Source organism: Colossoma macropomum, unplaced genomic scaffold (genome assembly GCF_904425465.1).
Source record: "Colossoma macropomum unplaced genomic scaffold, Colossoma_macropomum, whole genome shotgun sequence".
Taxonomy (NCBI): domain Eukaryota; kingdom Metazoa; phylum Chordata; class Actinopteri; order Characiformes; family Serrasalmidae; genus Colossoma; species Colossoma macropomum.
Window position 1 is genome coordinate 16,390,752 of NW_023494787.1, and position 15,017 is coordinate 16,405,768.

The 15,017-nt window shown below is 38.9% G+C and overlaps 1 protein-coding gene across 1 annotated transcript in view; it reads right to left on the reverse strand.

Annotated features, from left to right (window-relative positions):
• The window catches only part of adgrb2 (adhesion G protein-coupled receptor B2), a 433,057-nt gene that overhangs the window by 67,983 nt on the left and 350,057 nt on the right, over positions 1-15,017 (reverse strand). The window contains exons 20-21 of the mRNA XM_036566254.1: positions 12,212-12,362; positions 1,989-2,058 (exon numbers count right to left, since the gene is read on the reverse strand). Of these exons, the coding sequence (XP_036422147.1) occupies positions 1,989-2,058; positions 12,212-12,362 (221 nt within the window). The remainder of the gene's footprint in view (positions 1-1,988; positions 2,059-12,211; positions 12,363-15,017) is intronic.

Consider the following 15,017-nt stretch of genomic DNA (forward strand, 5'->3'; position numbering starts at 1 on the left):
AGTTCAAGGACAAGACAGAATTTAAGCCTTCGTTCACTTTTCTCCAGGTTGCTAGAGTTACGCTGCCAAAAAATGACATATTGGTAAGTTAAAGTTATTTAAAGTGATCTCATAAAATGAAATTACCTTACTACACCGGCAGATCATTTCCTAGAAATAGTCTGAATAATAAAGTAGGTTCCACTAATGAGATTGTGTGGTTTTATGTACCAACAACAGTTCTTTGTTTTTTAATTCTCATTTTCCAACCTCTGTTTATCTCTTAGATCAGGGGTCGGCATCAGGTGGGTCTTTTACTGCCCTGTTGCAGCTCCACAGCAGAATTAGATTTTTAGATAAAAATAAAATAATCCTTTGCAGTAAAATAAAGCTCTGCTGATCGTTCATCACAGTTTTAACAATAAATGGTCTTAAACACTGGAGTTAATGTAGCCGATAACTGCTAATTCACCCTTTAACCCTGAAGGTTGGCACGCAGAGTGCTGGTCACCAAAGCAACACAGACAACAACCTCGCCTAGTTAGTAGCTAACGAAAAGGCAAAGAGAAAGATTTAAGATGAACATTGATCATTTGGTGACGAATGGACTTATTTGCATTTATAAGCTCTCAGCTGGTTTCCTGGTACGTTTAATCTGCAACAAGAAACTGCCAAATACTAAAAAGTCGTGAAGCTGAAGTCCGAATCTCATTCGCCAGTTTCTTGCTCGAATCTTCCCGTTCCACCTTAAATGGTGCAGCGGTTACAGTCTGACACCTCTGGCACCATTTAAGGTGGAACGGGAAAATTCGCACCAAAAGCTGGTAAATGAGAAACTGACTTCAGCCTCATAAAGTTGAACATTGTGAGACATTTTATAAGAAATTAGAAGTTTTCTGCCAGAGATGCGAGAAAAGTGGCTATAGCTGAGCTAAAGCTTGAAGCGGAGCAAAGCACAAACATGACATGTTTACAGCCAAGATGGTAAAATCGACATAATGTTGTGGCTCCCATGGGTTTGGGATTTGTTGCAAGGTTTGATTTTTGTTGAAAGGACAAAACGGTTCTTCTTCACATAAAATGTGTCCTGTGCAAAAGTTACAGCACGTTTTGTATCATGTTTTATTTTTTCAATATGTCAAGCTCAAAAAATGAACAGAAATTGTAAACTTTGCAGAAAAATTTATATTTAAGTTTGTTCCCTGTAGAAGGGAACTTAACTTATTGTTACATATAACTGTGAGTGTTCAAACTTTTGCATATGACTATATACAGAAATGCACTGATTTTTCAGACATTGCATTTGAAACTTAAACAGTGTTTACATATTGCACAAAATTCTTTTATTAAAAAGAGCAAAAAAGCAAGGAAAATTCAGTTTTCTGTGATACAAGCGCTTTAAAATATTCTTACAACTATCTCATAATGTGCAATATTAGATGCTTGTCTAAAGGTTTGTAGCCACCTGCTCATCCATAATTTCTTCCGAAATCAAGAGTATTAATGTAGAGGTTTTCCCTCTTTGCTGCAGTAACAGCTTACACTCTTCTGGGAAGGTTTTACACTAGATGTTGGAACATTGCTGTGTGGATTTGATTGCATCCAGCCACACAAGCATTAGTAAGGACAAGTGCTCATGTTGGATGATTAATTCTGGATCACAAATGCCACTCCAACTCATCCCAGAGGCACTGGATGGAGCTCCATCACTCTAGATAATGCAGTTCCGCTGCTCCACAGCCCAGTGATGGGGGGCTTGGCATTGGGTATGGTGACCTTGGACTCATGCATGGCTGCTCCAGAGCATCCTATTCTATTGGTCAGTGCTTTTCTAGGGAGATTAGGCAAGCTATGTGTGCACAAATGAACGCCTGTGTCTGCAATGGGTGTAGCTTAAAGTAGCTGATGTCTGGATACTTTTGGACATTAAGTGCATATTGCTTACATTTAAAGTGCTTTCACTTGCCAAGATATGATTTATTTGAAGTTGAGCAGTAAAAGGTACTCACTAGCTTGCTGTGCCGTAACCTCTAGCTCTAGTGAATCCTACAGATACAGCAACAACGAGGGCTGGCAGGCCTGCAGAGGGGAGAAAAAGAGAGAAAGGAGAAAATGAAAATGGAAGAAAGTGGTTAAATGTCTAGAACTGGCAAAGAAAAAAAGAAACTCGAGTGGAAAATGTGCTAACTTAGTATTTCCTGTCGGGGATAGGCAGCTACCAGCATAATGGCATGGGAAAAAAAAAGTATAGTACATACACAGTTACTTTTGAGCAAGAAAAAAGAAGCAATATTACATTTTTCTTGACACTTCACAGCTCTTTTCATTTTATATACGCTAGAGAACAATGGCTTAAACTGGAAGTGAGGTGGGGTAGAAAATCTGTCCTCACATTGGTGCCTTTGTTATGTCTGTGCCGTTTTATAGGGCCTATTACATACTACATATACACCCCCACCCCCCACCAATGCACCCCCCTGACGCCCACGCAGAACCTACACTTAGTGCTTAAGTATAGTACTACCTCAAGGGCTCCACTATGCATGTGAGCTATCAATAGGAACATATTCAACGCAAGAGTGCTGTCAGAATCACCTTTGTATTGGTTTTCACCTTCGCAATTTCACACTGCTCTATGTGGATTGAGTGCTGCACATGTACAGGCTATAATATGGATCATTAAAATGAATAATGTATGCACGAATTCGTTCTTTATGAAACCTTTCACACCAGTATAATATCACTCACATGTTTCCTCATATCCATGTCCCCATTTCACAGAAGCAGAAAGAATGAGGTATTATTGTTAATCCATCACGAGCCAATTTTACAGCCATTTAAACAAAGATATCTCATTAAAAGCGTATTGTTAAGAAGCGCTTTCCTCATTCTGAGGATTCTGAGACTGTATGCTGTAGAGCACTCGAGAGACTCCAGTTGAGAGCTTCTACTGCGTATTGTGTTAATTCACCGTATTTAGAAAATGTCCATTTCAAAGAATTCCATGTGTCTACTATGCATTCACCCTGTGATATGATGGGAGGTGAGAGTGGGGCACAACCTAACGTGTAATATGTTATATATATTCTGCATGCACTTAAATAGGTTCAAACCGAACATGCTTTTGGTCTCTTTCCTTTCCACAGCTGCAAGTTGTCATAGCAATCGGACAGATTTTTCTTCAGACTTCACCATGTCAGTCCTTATTTTTGAGTGTTTTTCGATTATTGTGCTGCCAGTACACACGGTTAGCCTCCACACAGCAGGGTTAGTTTTAGGTTCATTGTAGAGAAACTTACAGAATCAGATTTCTTTACAGTGCTGGTGAGAGGAAATATGGATCACAATGCCTACAATGTGAAAATATTGTTTTACTTATTATGCAAAACAAGCAGTGGACCGACATATTCCTGTCAAATTTTTTCCCTTTTTAAATGAGAGTTTGACCGGTTTGGTAACACTTTCCACATCAAAATCAAAAAGTGAAAGCATAATTATGTGTTAACACATAATATGATTATAATACCCTGTCAGTTTATAGTTTCCTATGCTATAATTGTCATGCTGTCATTTTTTCCCCTTTTTTGTATCAGTCATTTTATTCAACTTCTGGTAACTATTCTAGAGGGGGCTAGGTTCCTGCATGCACTTAAACAGGTTCAAACCAAACATGCTTTGGTCTCTTTCTTTTCCACATCTGCAAGTTTTATAGCACTCAGACAGTTTTTTTTGAGATTTCCCCAGGTCAATGATTTTTTTTTTTCATATGTTTTTCAATTATTGAGCTGCCGGTATAAGAATTCAAACCCAAATTATTTGAATCACCTTCTTTATTCCTATAACATGGTACCTTTTTGAAGCATGTAAACAAGTCACAGTGAGAGCTAGCCAGAGCAGACGCAGCCTTCACACGACAGCGTTAGTTTTCGGGTTAGTCTCTTAAACAACAAGAGAAGCCCATATTAAAATTAAATAAATAAATAAATTCACAACAGTTCATTTTTAGATGCAAAGCACTTCATGGAACTGGCCTGTAAATGTTTAGTAGGCAAAAAAAAATATCCACTAACAGTCAAACAGCTTACGAGGGTTCATAAGAGCAGTGCTTCGCCTCAGTGACACTGGCAGTGTCTGAAACATAATAAACATTGCCTACTCATGCAGTATTCTGAGGCTGGAGACTTGGGGGCACCCGGTCATGCCGAATCAAAGGTTTGTATAAGATGCTGCCTGCTGAGGTTCCACCATTTATCCATTTTTTTGAAGGAAGTGTTGATGTATGCTTCGCTGCCTTACATTACCCATAATCAGCACCGGTGGGGGAAAAAGTAGAATAAAACACCAGCGCTGGCACAGTGGAGGAGAGGGACTAGTTTGCAAGTCCATTGCAGATACCTTCATCACAACGCTGCCTTTCAGGCACTGACTTATGAGACAGCACAGGAAGCAAGACACTGAGACTGCTTTCTTCAGTTTGGAACACAGCCATGATGTTTTATTCACAAATTGATCATTAATGTCCTATAGATGTCGTGTACATGAAATTATGTACAACCCCATGATTTGCACATCACTGAATTTTGTTTTTATTTATATTTCTCAAAGCGTCCCAACATTTTTGGGAATGGGGTTGAATATTTCTGTTCTATTATGCTGATATTTGCTATTATTTCGTGGTTAAACCACATTTTACACACAGATATTTTTACGTGTTTAGGTTGGAAAGCTTGTCTGGTTCAAACAAAACAGAACTGTATTGTGTGAATTAGTTGTCTGTGTATCAATTTATCAGACTTTCATACTGAATGCTACAACTAACTGCTTTATCTGTTACAATTTACCCTGCCAATGGGGCAAGTAACCCTTGCACACGCTACTTTCTGCCAAACTGTTTATAAACGGTAGGTACTGGGAGGTTTGTAGCAGAGATGTTTCTTGTATAAAACAATTATTAACCTCCAAATATAAAAAAAAAAGAATTACCATAATCCAAAATGTTACATTCTGCTCTACTCTCTGCTAAACAGAAAAAAGTGATGTATTAAATATACTAGATTCAAACGTGTACATTATTACCATATGAATAATACATATTACACACACACACACACAATTCTGTCTTTCTGTTTACTTACTCTGCCAATAATTGTGCTGATGTAATATATTTTATTCACGTGGAAATTATGCACACATTTGAATCAAGTAAAATGAATACCTGAATTTTAAATGTAATGCATTACAGTGTAGCAGTGCAGTACTTTAGAGAGAGTCGCTGCCATCTCTAATGCGTTTGCCATCGCAGTCAGGTTTAGTCATGTGGTAATTGGACCTATCAATTATACCCTCCCATTGTCCATGTGCCACGTACCACACTTAATGAGCATGCCTCTGAAATATTCATGTAATTAACAATGCTCTGATTAACTCCATAAATTAAACGCTATTAGAAAAAAACACATTTAGGCAAAATGGTAAGGAAAAAGATGAGTCACAGGCAGTTTTACCAGGTGGGCTGAGAGTTAACTGTGTGCAATGGTTTTAAAGCAGTGACTACATGGACTGAGCTCTGGCTTCCAAAGACTGACACACAAGGTAAACACGGTAAATTAGCATTCTGATGGATTTGACATCAAAGCTATAGGCTATCGCCTTCTGAAAAGCCTATTTAGAAACCACTAGACAGAATTAGAGAGGCTTATTTAACACTTGTAGCCAATTTAAGAAGGCCTTATTACAATCATTAAATGAATTTTAAATTCATACACCAATAAGAGCAGCGCCCGTAGGCACCTATTCTGTTAATTATTATTGCGTGTCTTTTATCAACATCCTACTGCTTATTTATAGATCCAGAACCAAAGGCATGTAATGCCTACATGGCCCTGCCTACATTGCCCAAACAGAAAACAGAAAAGCAGCTGGAAGGAGACAGAAATAAGTGTTTTCTATTCACACTGAACCAAACATTTCTCTGTAAACTGTTCTTTTTATTACAACACCTGTGCAGAAATACTGCAGTGGACCTAAAGGTTCTGACAATCAAATGGAAGGGTTGGAGTACTCAGTCCAGCCCATTTAAAAGATGCCAAATGTGAGGTTGTTTAGCTATAAACGTGGGGTCACCCTGTTAGATTTAAACAGGGGTACTCCAGCCATGATGAAAAAATGTAACAATTGTTTCATGAGTTGTAAACATGCCTAATGATCTACTACAGTGGTGTCACAAAAGTCTCTAGATCGAGAGTTTTTGGTTTAAACATTAGAAAAACTCCCTTTTGATGATGTATCTTGAAAGATGTATCTTTGCTCTTTTGAAAACTAAAACTTGAAGGCAGGCTGGTGAACGCAGAAGAAAGACAGATAGTTGATGTTACTGGTAGGAACTGAATATCACATCTGGATTTACTGGCCTCTGCATTCACAATGCATTTCTCTACCACCATAGGGGGTCTCCCAGTGACTGCATAACCATACATAATGGATGCAGGGAATGGAAATGAGAAAACTTTAATGGATGAAAATACAAAAAGAAAAAAAAATGATGGATCGCAAATTCATGAATTCTGTCTGATGAGGCTGGGGGAAGGGATGTTGTGCCATGGAATATGACATATTATACAACAGTATAACGCATGCAAGCTGATTGGCTGTTATTTCGCCATAACATCACAGGTTTTTCATAAACACTGTATCACTCCGCTGAGACGATGTTGCTAAGCAACAACTTTGACAGCTGTAGGAGACGCTCAAGCCATTTGAATGTTTTTGCTTCTTACTTTGTGCACAAACAGAAAATGGATACTTTTAAGATCACATTTGACAGCAGCGAGTGGGCGGAGCTCGTTACTGTGACGTTACTCTACTCAACAAGCCGCTTGTTAAGGAACTATAATTTGGCGGAAGGAACTGCTAACATTAAAACATATTAAATGCCACTTTCACGGCCCAATTTATTTATTTCTTACTTTATTTATTTAAAATATAAAAAGTTACATTTTTACATCATGGCTGTGATGATCTGCAACCAAATCACAGCCGTGATGTTATTTCGCGATAACACGCTCCCTCTCATGTTCTATTGCTTAAACATCACATATAACAGTAGTAGTAGGCCAGAATGTGTAACATGGTACTGATATAATGTGAATTTAACTAGGAATTCACACTAGATGCAAGACGTATGCTTCAGTGACCATGCAGCTTTCATTCTGGAAGCACTTGAGGTGGAACGGTAGCTCTTGTTTTCTAGTGATTCCTCCACATTATGGGTAGGTGACCATTACTGGAGATATTTTTAAACATGCAGTCCTTCTTTAATAGCTGAATTAGTTTGTGAGCCTCCAAATTATAGCCCTTGTTGCACGACTTTCCATGCAGCAAACAAGTTTTCTAATTCATTAACAGAGAGAGAGGGAAAAAGAGCTGAGTTTGATGCCTGCAGTTCAACAGTTTAATATGTGTCAGAACTAACAGCAGTCTTATTTACTGGGTTAAAATCACAATCACAAAGTTCTGTTCATGTAAGGTGACACTAGCAGAGCTTGTCATTATCATCATGACACACATGCAGGAACTGCTGTGCAACTACTAGGCCAACAAGATCATAACTCCATTGGTCCCATTGCTGTACTCTTGCTGTTAGGAGTTTATGCTCTGTTCATGCACACAAGTTACAAAAGCAGTTGGTGTGGAAAAAAAAATGCAGGAGGACAGAAGAATACTCCCAGTCAAACAACATGTTCTGCTAACTAAGTGAAAATAAGCTAACATAAGTTTTTTTATTTATTTGCTGAGGTTGAAATATGCCATAATGTGCCATAGCATTTGCACAGGCCACATTTTATGTTTTATTTCCAATATGTTAAATTCAGCAAGCACACAGTAACTGTGCATTACAATGTGCAGTGTATGTATGTTCTCTGTAGAGTTTGTTAACTTGTTTCTACTTAGAAAATCAACCAAAATACGTAACTTGACCAAGGGTGCCTATACTTTTGCAAATGACTGTATATCAGTGTCTGCTTCATCAGATGAACAAACAGCAGTCTGCGAACTGCCCTCAACAAGATACAATATCACAGTGATAACTGCTTGTTATAAGATGTTACAATTGCTTTTATTAATTGTAATTTTAGACTTAAATACAAACATACAATTATCTCTGTTTCCACTTTTGAACACACTAAAGCAACACATACACTAAGGTTTAAATGTTTGGTCACTATTTCCAATAATATAACACCAATATAAGCTTCCCGGACAAAAAATAAAAAAAAATTGTCGCCTTGCGTGTTTAAGGTGGAAGTAAATTCAGGCTCCTGCAGGCATTGCATGAGGATGATTGGGCTAATACCTTCAGGGTGTGCGATGGGATTCATAGATTGAGAAGAGGTGGCACAGTGCAGTGAATTGCTTCTAGAATTCAACGCAGGTTCTTCACAACCAATTTCTGAAAGAACACTCCGCAGAGAACCGTATACCATGAACATGTGGAGAAGAGTGGCATGCAAGAGGCCTTTGCTCACTTCTGCTCACAAAGTTGCCCGGTCACAGTGGGCGAAGAGACACAAAAATTGGACAATTCATGACTGGAAACGTGTTATCTGGTCAGCGAATCTCGTTTCTGCCTGTATGTGAATGATGCTAGGCGTCATGTTCATCGTAGACCTCAGGAAACCTTCAACAAGGACTGTGCGCAAGGTGTGGTTCAAGCTGGAGGAGGCTCTGTGATGTTCTGGGGGTGTTTTAATGACATGGAAATGGATCCTTTGGCCTACACTGATCTGCTGGACAACCAGGTTTTGCTTTTTGCTCATCATCCTACTAAGGAACATAACATTCCTATCCCTGTATTCCTGTATTAGATAACAATTCTCGCCTTCATAAGGCTGCGAATGTGACTGATTGGCATGATGAACATTCAGGAGCATTCACACATCTGGACTGGCCTGCAAAATCCCCAAATTTGAATCCTCTTGAAAATCTGTGGGACTACCTGGAACAATGAGTAAGACGCCAGAAAATCTGGCCGAACTGCACAATTCTTTGATGCAAGACTAGCTGAACACTGATGTTACCTAAATCCAGAAACTTGTCCAGTCCATGTCAATTTGAATCTCAGCTGTTATTCATGCTCGTGGAGGTATTACACTCTATTAGGAACGTTTCAGCCACAGGTGACTATTTTTTTGTCCAGTGAGCTTCTGGGCAAGAAATTAGCTCACCAATTAGTATTCAGACACCTGTGTAAAATGATGCTAATATGTACTGGTACTGTGTAACCTGACAGGTTTCAAATAGTCTGTTGGAAAAATTAAGCTTGGATATGTCCAAAGGTAGTGAATACAGCTGTAAATTATTCCACAATAACTGAGAAAGCTCTGTTACATTGAGAATGAAGTTGATATACAATTAACATCCAAAATGCTTCATATTTGAAAAGCAGTGATTAAATATTGAGGCAGATAATGCAACAAGAAACTGCTAGAAATAAGTAATTACAATACATAATTTAATAACTTCTTATCGGTCTTGAAAAACATGAAATATTGAATCAAACATCTGTAAATACATTTTCATGTGTAATGTAGTGCACACTGAGATAGAAAACTCATTTGTTTAGTAGCACTGTTAATAATTACACATACTTCATTCTAATGCAGCAGACAGACGTCTACAATTAGCTAATGAAAGAGACTCAAACATATAATTTGTGCAATCTTAGCATTGTAAAACAACTGGCTCTGGGTTTGAAGATCAGATATGTGTACTCTCTGGTGATCGGAATACAGTTTGCAACCGTTTCATTTGTTTGTTTGAAGCAATTTTCATGACGCATCATACAGTGGATGTCTTAGTCAAGACCTGTGGCAGCACATCTATGCCCCTCTAATATGGAAAAATGCCAATCTAACGCTGTATCAGCCGAGAACATCTCTGAATTAATGGATTAGATAGCTGGATCGATAAGGCTCAAAACGAATCCACGTAGGGCTGTAATTGCTCTGATATCTCCATGGATCTCGCCTACGCTGGAAAGATGCTATCCTATACATTTCTTATCTCTGATCCGACATCTGTGACTAGTAATACAGCAACAACACTGAGCTGAAGTGGCATGCCATATTGTGGTGTGTCATTCGGTTGCATTGAAGCGAATGGAGAAGCCAGATTGTGGAACGTCACAGGGTTGAATAGAGCAGAAGTGGCATGCCATACTGCACTGTGTCACTCATCTGAATAGAGAAAGAAGCAGGCATAGTGGTGCAGTCCGTCACGTTAACTTGTGCCTGGTGTGAGGCCATATTACTGAAAATCTCATTTGAGCTTTGAAGAGGCTATCTAAGCCACTGTGTCGGGGTGTGTGTGTGTGTGTGTGTGTGTGTGTGTGTGTTTGTTTCCGTACATTTTGAGGACAATAGTGTCCTGCCTTTGTAAGAAAACCATGGAAAAATGTCTTTTTGTTTATGCAGGTTAAAGTTAGGTTTAAAGTTAAGGGTAAGAACTTTTCACTACAATAGGAAACATCTCACATCTCATGACGTGGCTAGTCCAAATGTCTATCACACAATCACCAACAGCCTAAAAAACTTTTCTCTAATGAAAACATATTTTATTACATGGTGGCTAACAATATTTTATTTTCTGTGTCTTCGTGATTGTTGCTGAAGTAAAGTTGCACTGTAAGTTTGGGAGATTTGGAGACCTCTCTGGTGGAAATGTGTAATTGCACGCAATATGCGGAACGACGTTTTGTAACACTGGCTGTGTTTCGGACCTCTTCCCCAAGCGGTTGAATCTGATGATTATGAATGTGTATTCAAAGAGAACTCAGAAGTCAAAATATGCTGAAGGACATGTCCTTCGAGGATGTAAATCAGGGGTCGGCAACATGCAGCATTGGAGCCGCATGCGACTCTTTTACTGCCCTGAGAATTAGATTTTTAGGTTAAAAAATGCTGGAGTTAATGTATAACTGCTAATTCACAGACCTTTAACCCTGCAGGTTGGTACGCAAACTGCTGGTCACCGCTGGGCAACGCAGAAAACAATCTTGCCTAGCTAGTAGCTAACAAAACGGCAAAGAGCAAGATTTAAGACGATCACTGATAATTTGAAGACTTATTTGCATTTATAAACACTCCAGCTGGTTTCCTGATATGTTTAATCTGCAACAAGAAACTGTCAAAGACTAAAAAGTCACAAAGCTGAAGTCAGTTTCTCATTAGAATTTACCCATTCCACCTTAAATGGTGCCTGCTTTAAGGACAAAATGGCTCGTCTTAACATTTGGGCTGCCGACCCCTGATGTAAGTGAATGAGCTGCTATTGTCATTATATCTTTATCGATAAAATGTTGATTTTGCATTTGAGACTCGAACATTGAGCCGGATCTTCTTCTGGAGACTGTGTATGATATTAATGCGTGAAGATGCATGACGTGGTCCAAAAAACTTACGAAGTGCAGCTTTAAGGTCAAATGTATCTAAAGTTTCTTGGCAATTTGAGAAGTAAATAAGTTTTGATTTAAAAATCTACTCCTCTAACTCCTCCAGGCCTGAGGCCAATTTTAAACTGGAGCCACTGAGGGCTGCAAGGAGCGGCTGTGGGCCACAAAGAGCACGTCTGTGGCCGCAAAGAGCATGGCCGCCACAAGTCTCAGCTTTGAAACCGGTGGCTGTGGCGAATCGACCAGGAAGGCTTGGGAGTGTAGCTTCTATCTCTCTTTCTTTCCTCTCTATCTCTCTCTCTCTCTCTCTCTTTCCCTATCACTCATCCTTCAAAAAGCAGAGTGGAGAGAAGAAGGACAGAGGCAACCAAACAGCAGATGACACCAGCCGAGCTGAGGAGCTCATATGTTAATGAGAAAGAACGGAAAAGTCTACTGTTTATTTGTTGTTTTATTTGAAAAGTCACTGTTTATGATTATTTGCGATACGCTGCTCAAAAAGCAGTAGTTTTGTTAGTGTTTGTTGGAAATAAAAGTCAGACAGGTCTGCTGCCCAAACGCCTGTCCCCAGCTTCCTCTGTCCTTCTGGGGTAGTACTCAATATGCTACAGTGAGGCTTTGATCTAACAACAAGGATATACAAATGTATAACCCATATGGGACATATGTATTACCCCACATCCTGCTATTGAAGAAAAACAAACCTGTGTGTGTGTGTGTGTTTGTGTGTGTGAGAGAGAGAGAGAGAGAGAGAGAGAGAGAGAGAGAGAGAGAGTGACCTACCCCAGCCCAGGCACAGGAAACGCTTGCGAATGAGGCGTGTCCTCATCTTGCCAATCACGGCAAGGTAAGACTGCCACGCCTCCGTCAGCACCCAGCAGAAAGAGGCCAGAAAGAAGAAATGCAGAAAGGCAGCGGTCACAGTGCACAGCCCCTGAGAGAGAGAGAGAGAGAGAGAGAGAGAGAGAGAGAAAGACAGAGAGAAAGGGAGGAAGAAGGGAGAGAGGGAAGAAGGGAGAGAAAGGACACAGAATGAGTGGGAGCGAGTGAGTGACAGTCCACAGATGTAAGCATGCATGCTAACAGGTCTCAGCCGTTCTTTAGAGACGAGGTGTGCTGAGATTAGAGATGGAGAGAGAGGGAAAGGGCGGGAAGGTCGCTTTTATTAGAGACAGCCCACTCTAACTGAAACACACTAGTACAGTTAACATCACTGCTGCTGTGAATACAGCCACTGAATACAGCCATTACAGAGTGCTAGTGTGGCAGCTCAGAGGCTACTTCAGTGTGGAGTGGAAGGACTAAAGCACACGGGCCACTCATCTTCTAAGGCAGTGGTGAGTGATTCCAGAGCACAGTAAAGAGAAATGAAAAGAGGATAAGAGGGGGGGGGGCATACTATCTAAAAGCGTTAGCAAAAAGCTTAGGATCACTATGCAATTACAGTACTCAGCCACTAAGGTTAACTATGATTTACGCTCTACAAATGAACGGAGATGAGAGGGATATGGCAATTAATGGCTTTTAATTTCAAGTTAAGTAGTCCACTCTAAAGCTAGTACTTTGTAGGGGTGTAACGATACAATATTTTCTGGGTTGATACAATTTTCAATTCTAAGGTTAAGATTTAATTCGATTTTTGATATTCTAGGTCTTAAAAGGTGTTGAGACTACAGAGCTCTAATTACATTCCACACAGATTGGCTTGGCTTAGAAAAGCAAAAGTGATCAAACAGAACTTTTATCAGAGGGCATCAGCCCTCTAGCAAAATAAGCTTCCAAAAATTGCATCACCTATATATACTGAAAAAAAGCTCAGCCATTTGATTTTGGGTGTGTGCATAAATCCCACCCCACCCCCACCCACTTTACTCTCAAAGGATGCAGCAAGATGGCCATTAAGATGCCAAATGAGTAACATCAACTACAAAAAAAGGTCAATGTGGATTTTTTACTGTCGAAGTGTAGTTTACTAAAAAAAAAGATAACACTTTATTTAAACCCTACTACGCAACACCGACATAACCATTCAGTAAACATGTCATGGGAGATGCTGTCATGACTTGTCATGACAAATTGTATTCAGTAAGATAAGAGTTTCATGTTATCATTACTGGTACTTTTGTGCCACATGCTAACTTTTGCTAAATCTATTTTTGTCATAACATCAAACTTGATGGCATCGGCCAAGACGGTTATGGTAATATGACACTGTTATATTACTGAACAAAATCTGCGATGACAACTTGTGACAGCATATGGGATGGTTATATCAGTGCTATGCAGCAGAGTTTAAGTATAGTGTTACAAAAAATATATAACATAGGGACCATATAATGTCCACATGCATTAATGCCGAATGATTTCAATACTCTTGAATACTTCAATACTTCAGTACTTCAGCACTTCTACACAAGCAGAAGCAACAAGTCAGAACATGCAGAACTAGAATCCTGCTGCAATGCATGATAACATTTCTTGTAGGTTTTTTGTATAATTTAATTCTCACCGAAACAGGAACATAATTGTTATGTTAGTCAAATAATTGATTAATCAAGGGAAAAAAAATGTGATTAATCGATTATAGACGTAATTGACCATATCTAAATTCCTAAATTCACTGTTTTTGATTTTTTCATTAATTGACAAATCTAATAATTATGTTTCTGTTTTAATACAAGTTAAATTATAATTTTTCTCTAAGTCTACAAAAAATAATAATTTAATTCTCACTGAACAGGAACATAATCGTTAGACTGATCAACGAATAAAAAAGACTCAGTAGATAGACCGTTTATAAAAGTAATCGCATACTTTCAGCCTTATTGACAGTACAGATTTAAATTCCTGTACACTGTGTTTGATTTTTCAGTTTATTGACTAATCTAACAATTATGTTCCTGTTTCAGTGAGAATTAACTTGTGCAAGGAATAATTTTGTTTTTTTTAAATGAAAGATTTTAATTAAAAAAAGAAAGTTTTTAAAAAATTTTTATTAACAGTTTGGAGATTTTAATAAACAATGAAAAGCTTTTGTTTTAAATTTTATGGAAAAGAAAAAAAAAATTCTAATCTAATTAAAAAAAACGGAAACAATCATTAGATTAGTTGATTAATCGAAAAGTCGACAGATTAAATGATTATGTCGACTGCAGCTCTATTGACAATACAGCTTTAAACTTACTCTACACTGTTTTTGATTTTTCGATGCTTTGTTAAAATCGTTACACCCTCGATACTTTCACGACAAAGATAACGTCAGAAAAGGAGCGGCTGAATCAACGCTGAGGTTCTTTCAGCATTTCTGGTTTCCGTTTCAGCCCAAAGCGACTACTTCAATTTGAGGGGCAGTGTTTTTCTCTATTCTGCCTCAGTGGCCACACTCACACCCTCTTACAGTGATTGACACAGCTGACACAAAGCTGACCCCTGGAGGCCCCAGTAACGCCGCCTGTTCCAGCTGCCAGTCTAAAAAAAAATCGGCCCTTGACTTGCCATTTCCCTGAGATTCTATCATGGCCTCTTACATTATGTCGTGACAGGTCAGGGACAGCACTAACATGCGCAGGCTGGCAGTGAATGGCACCAC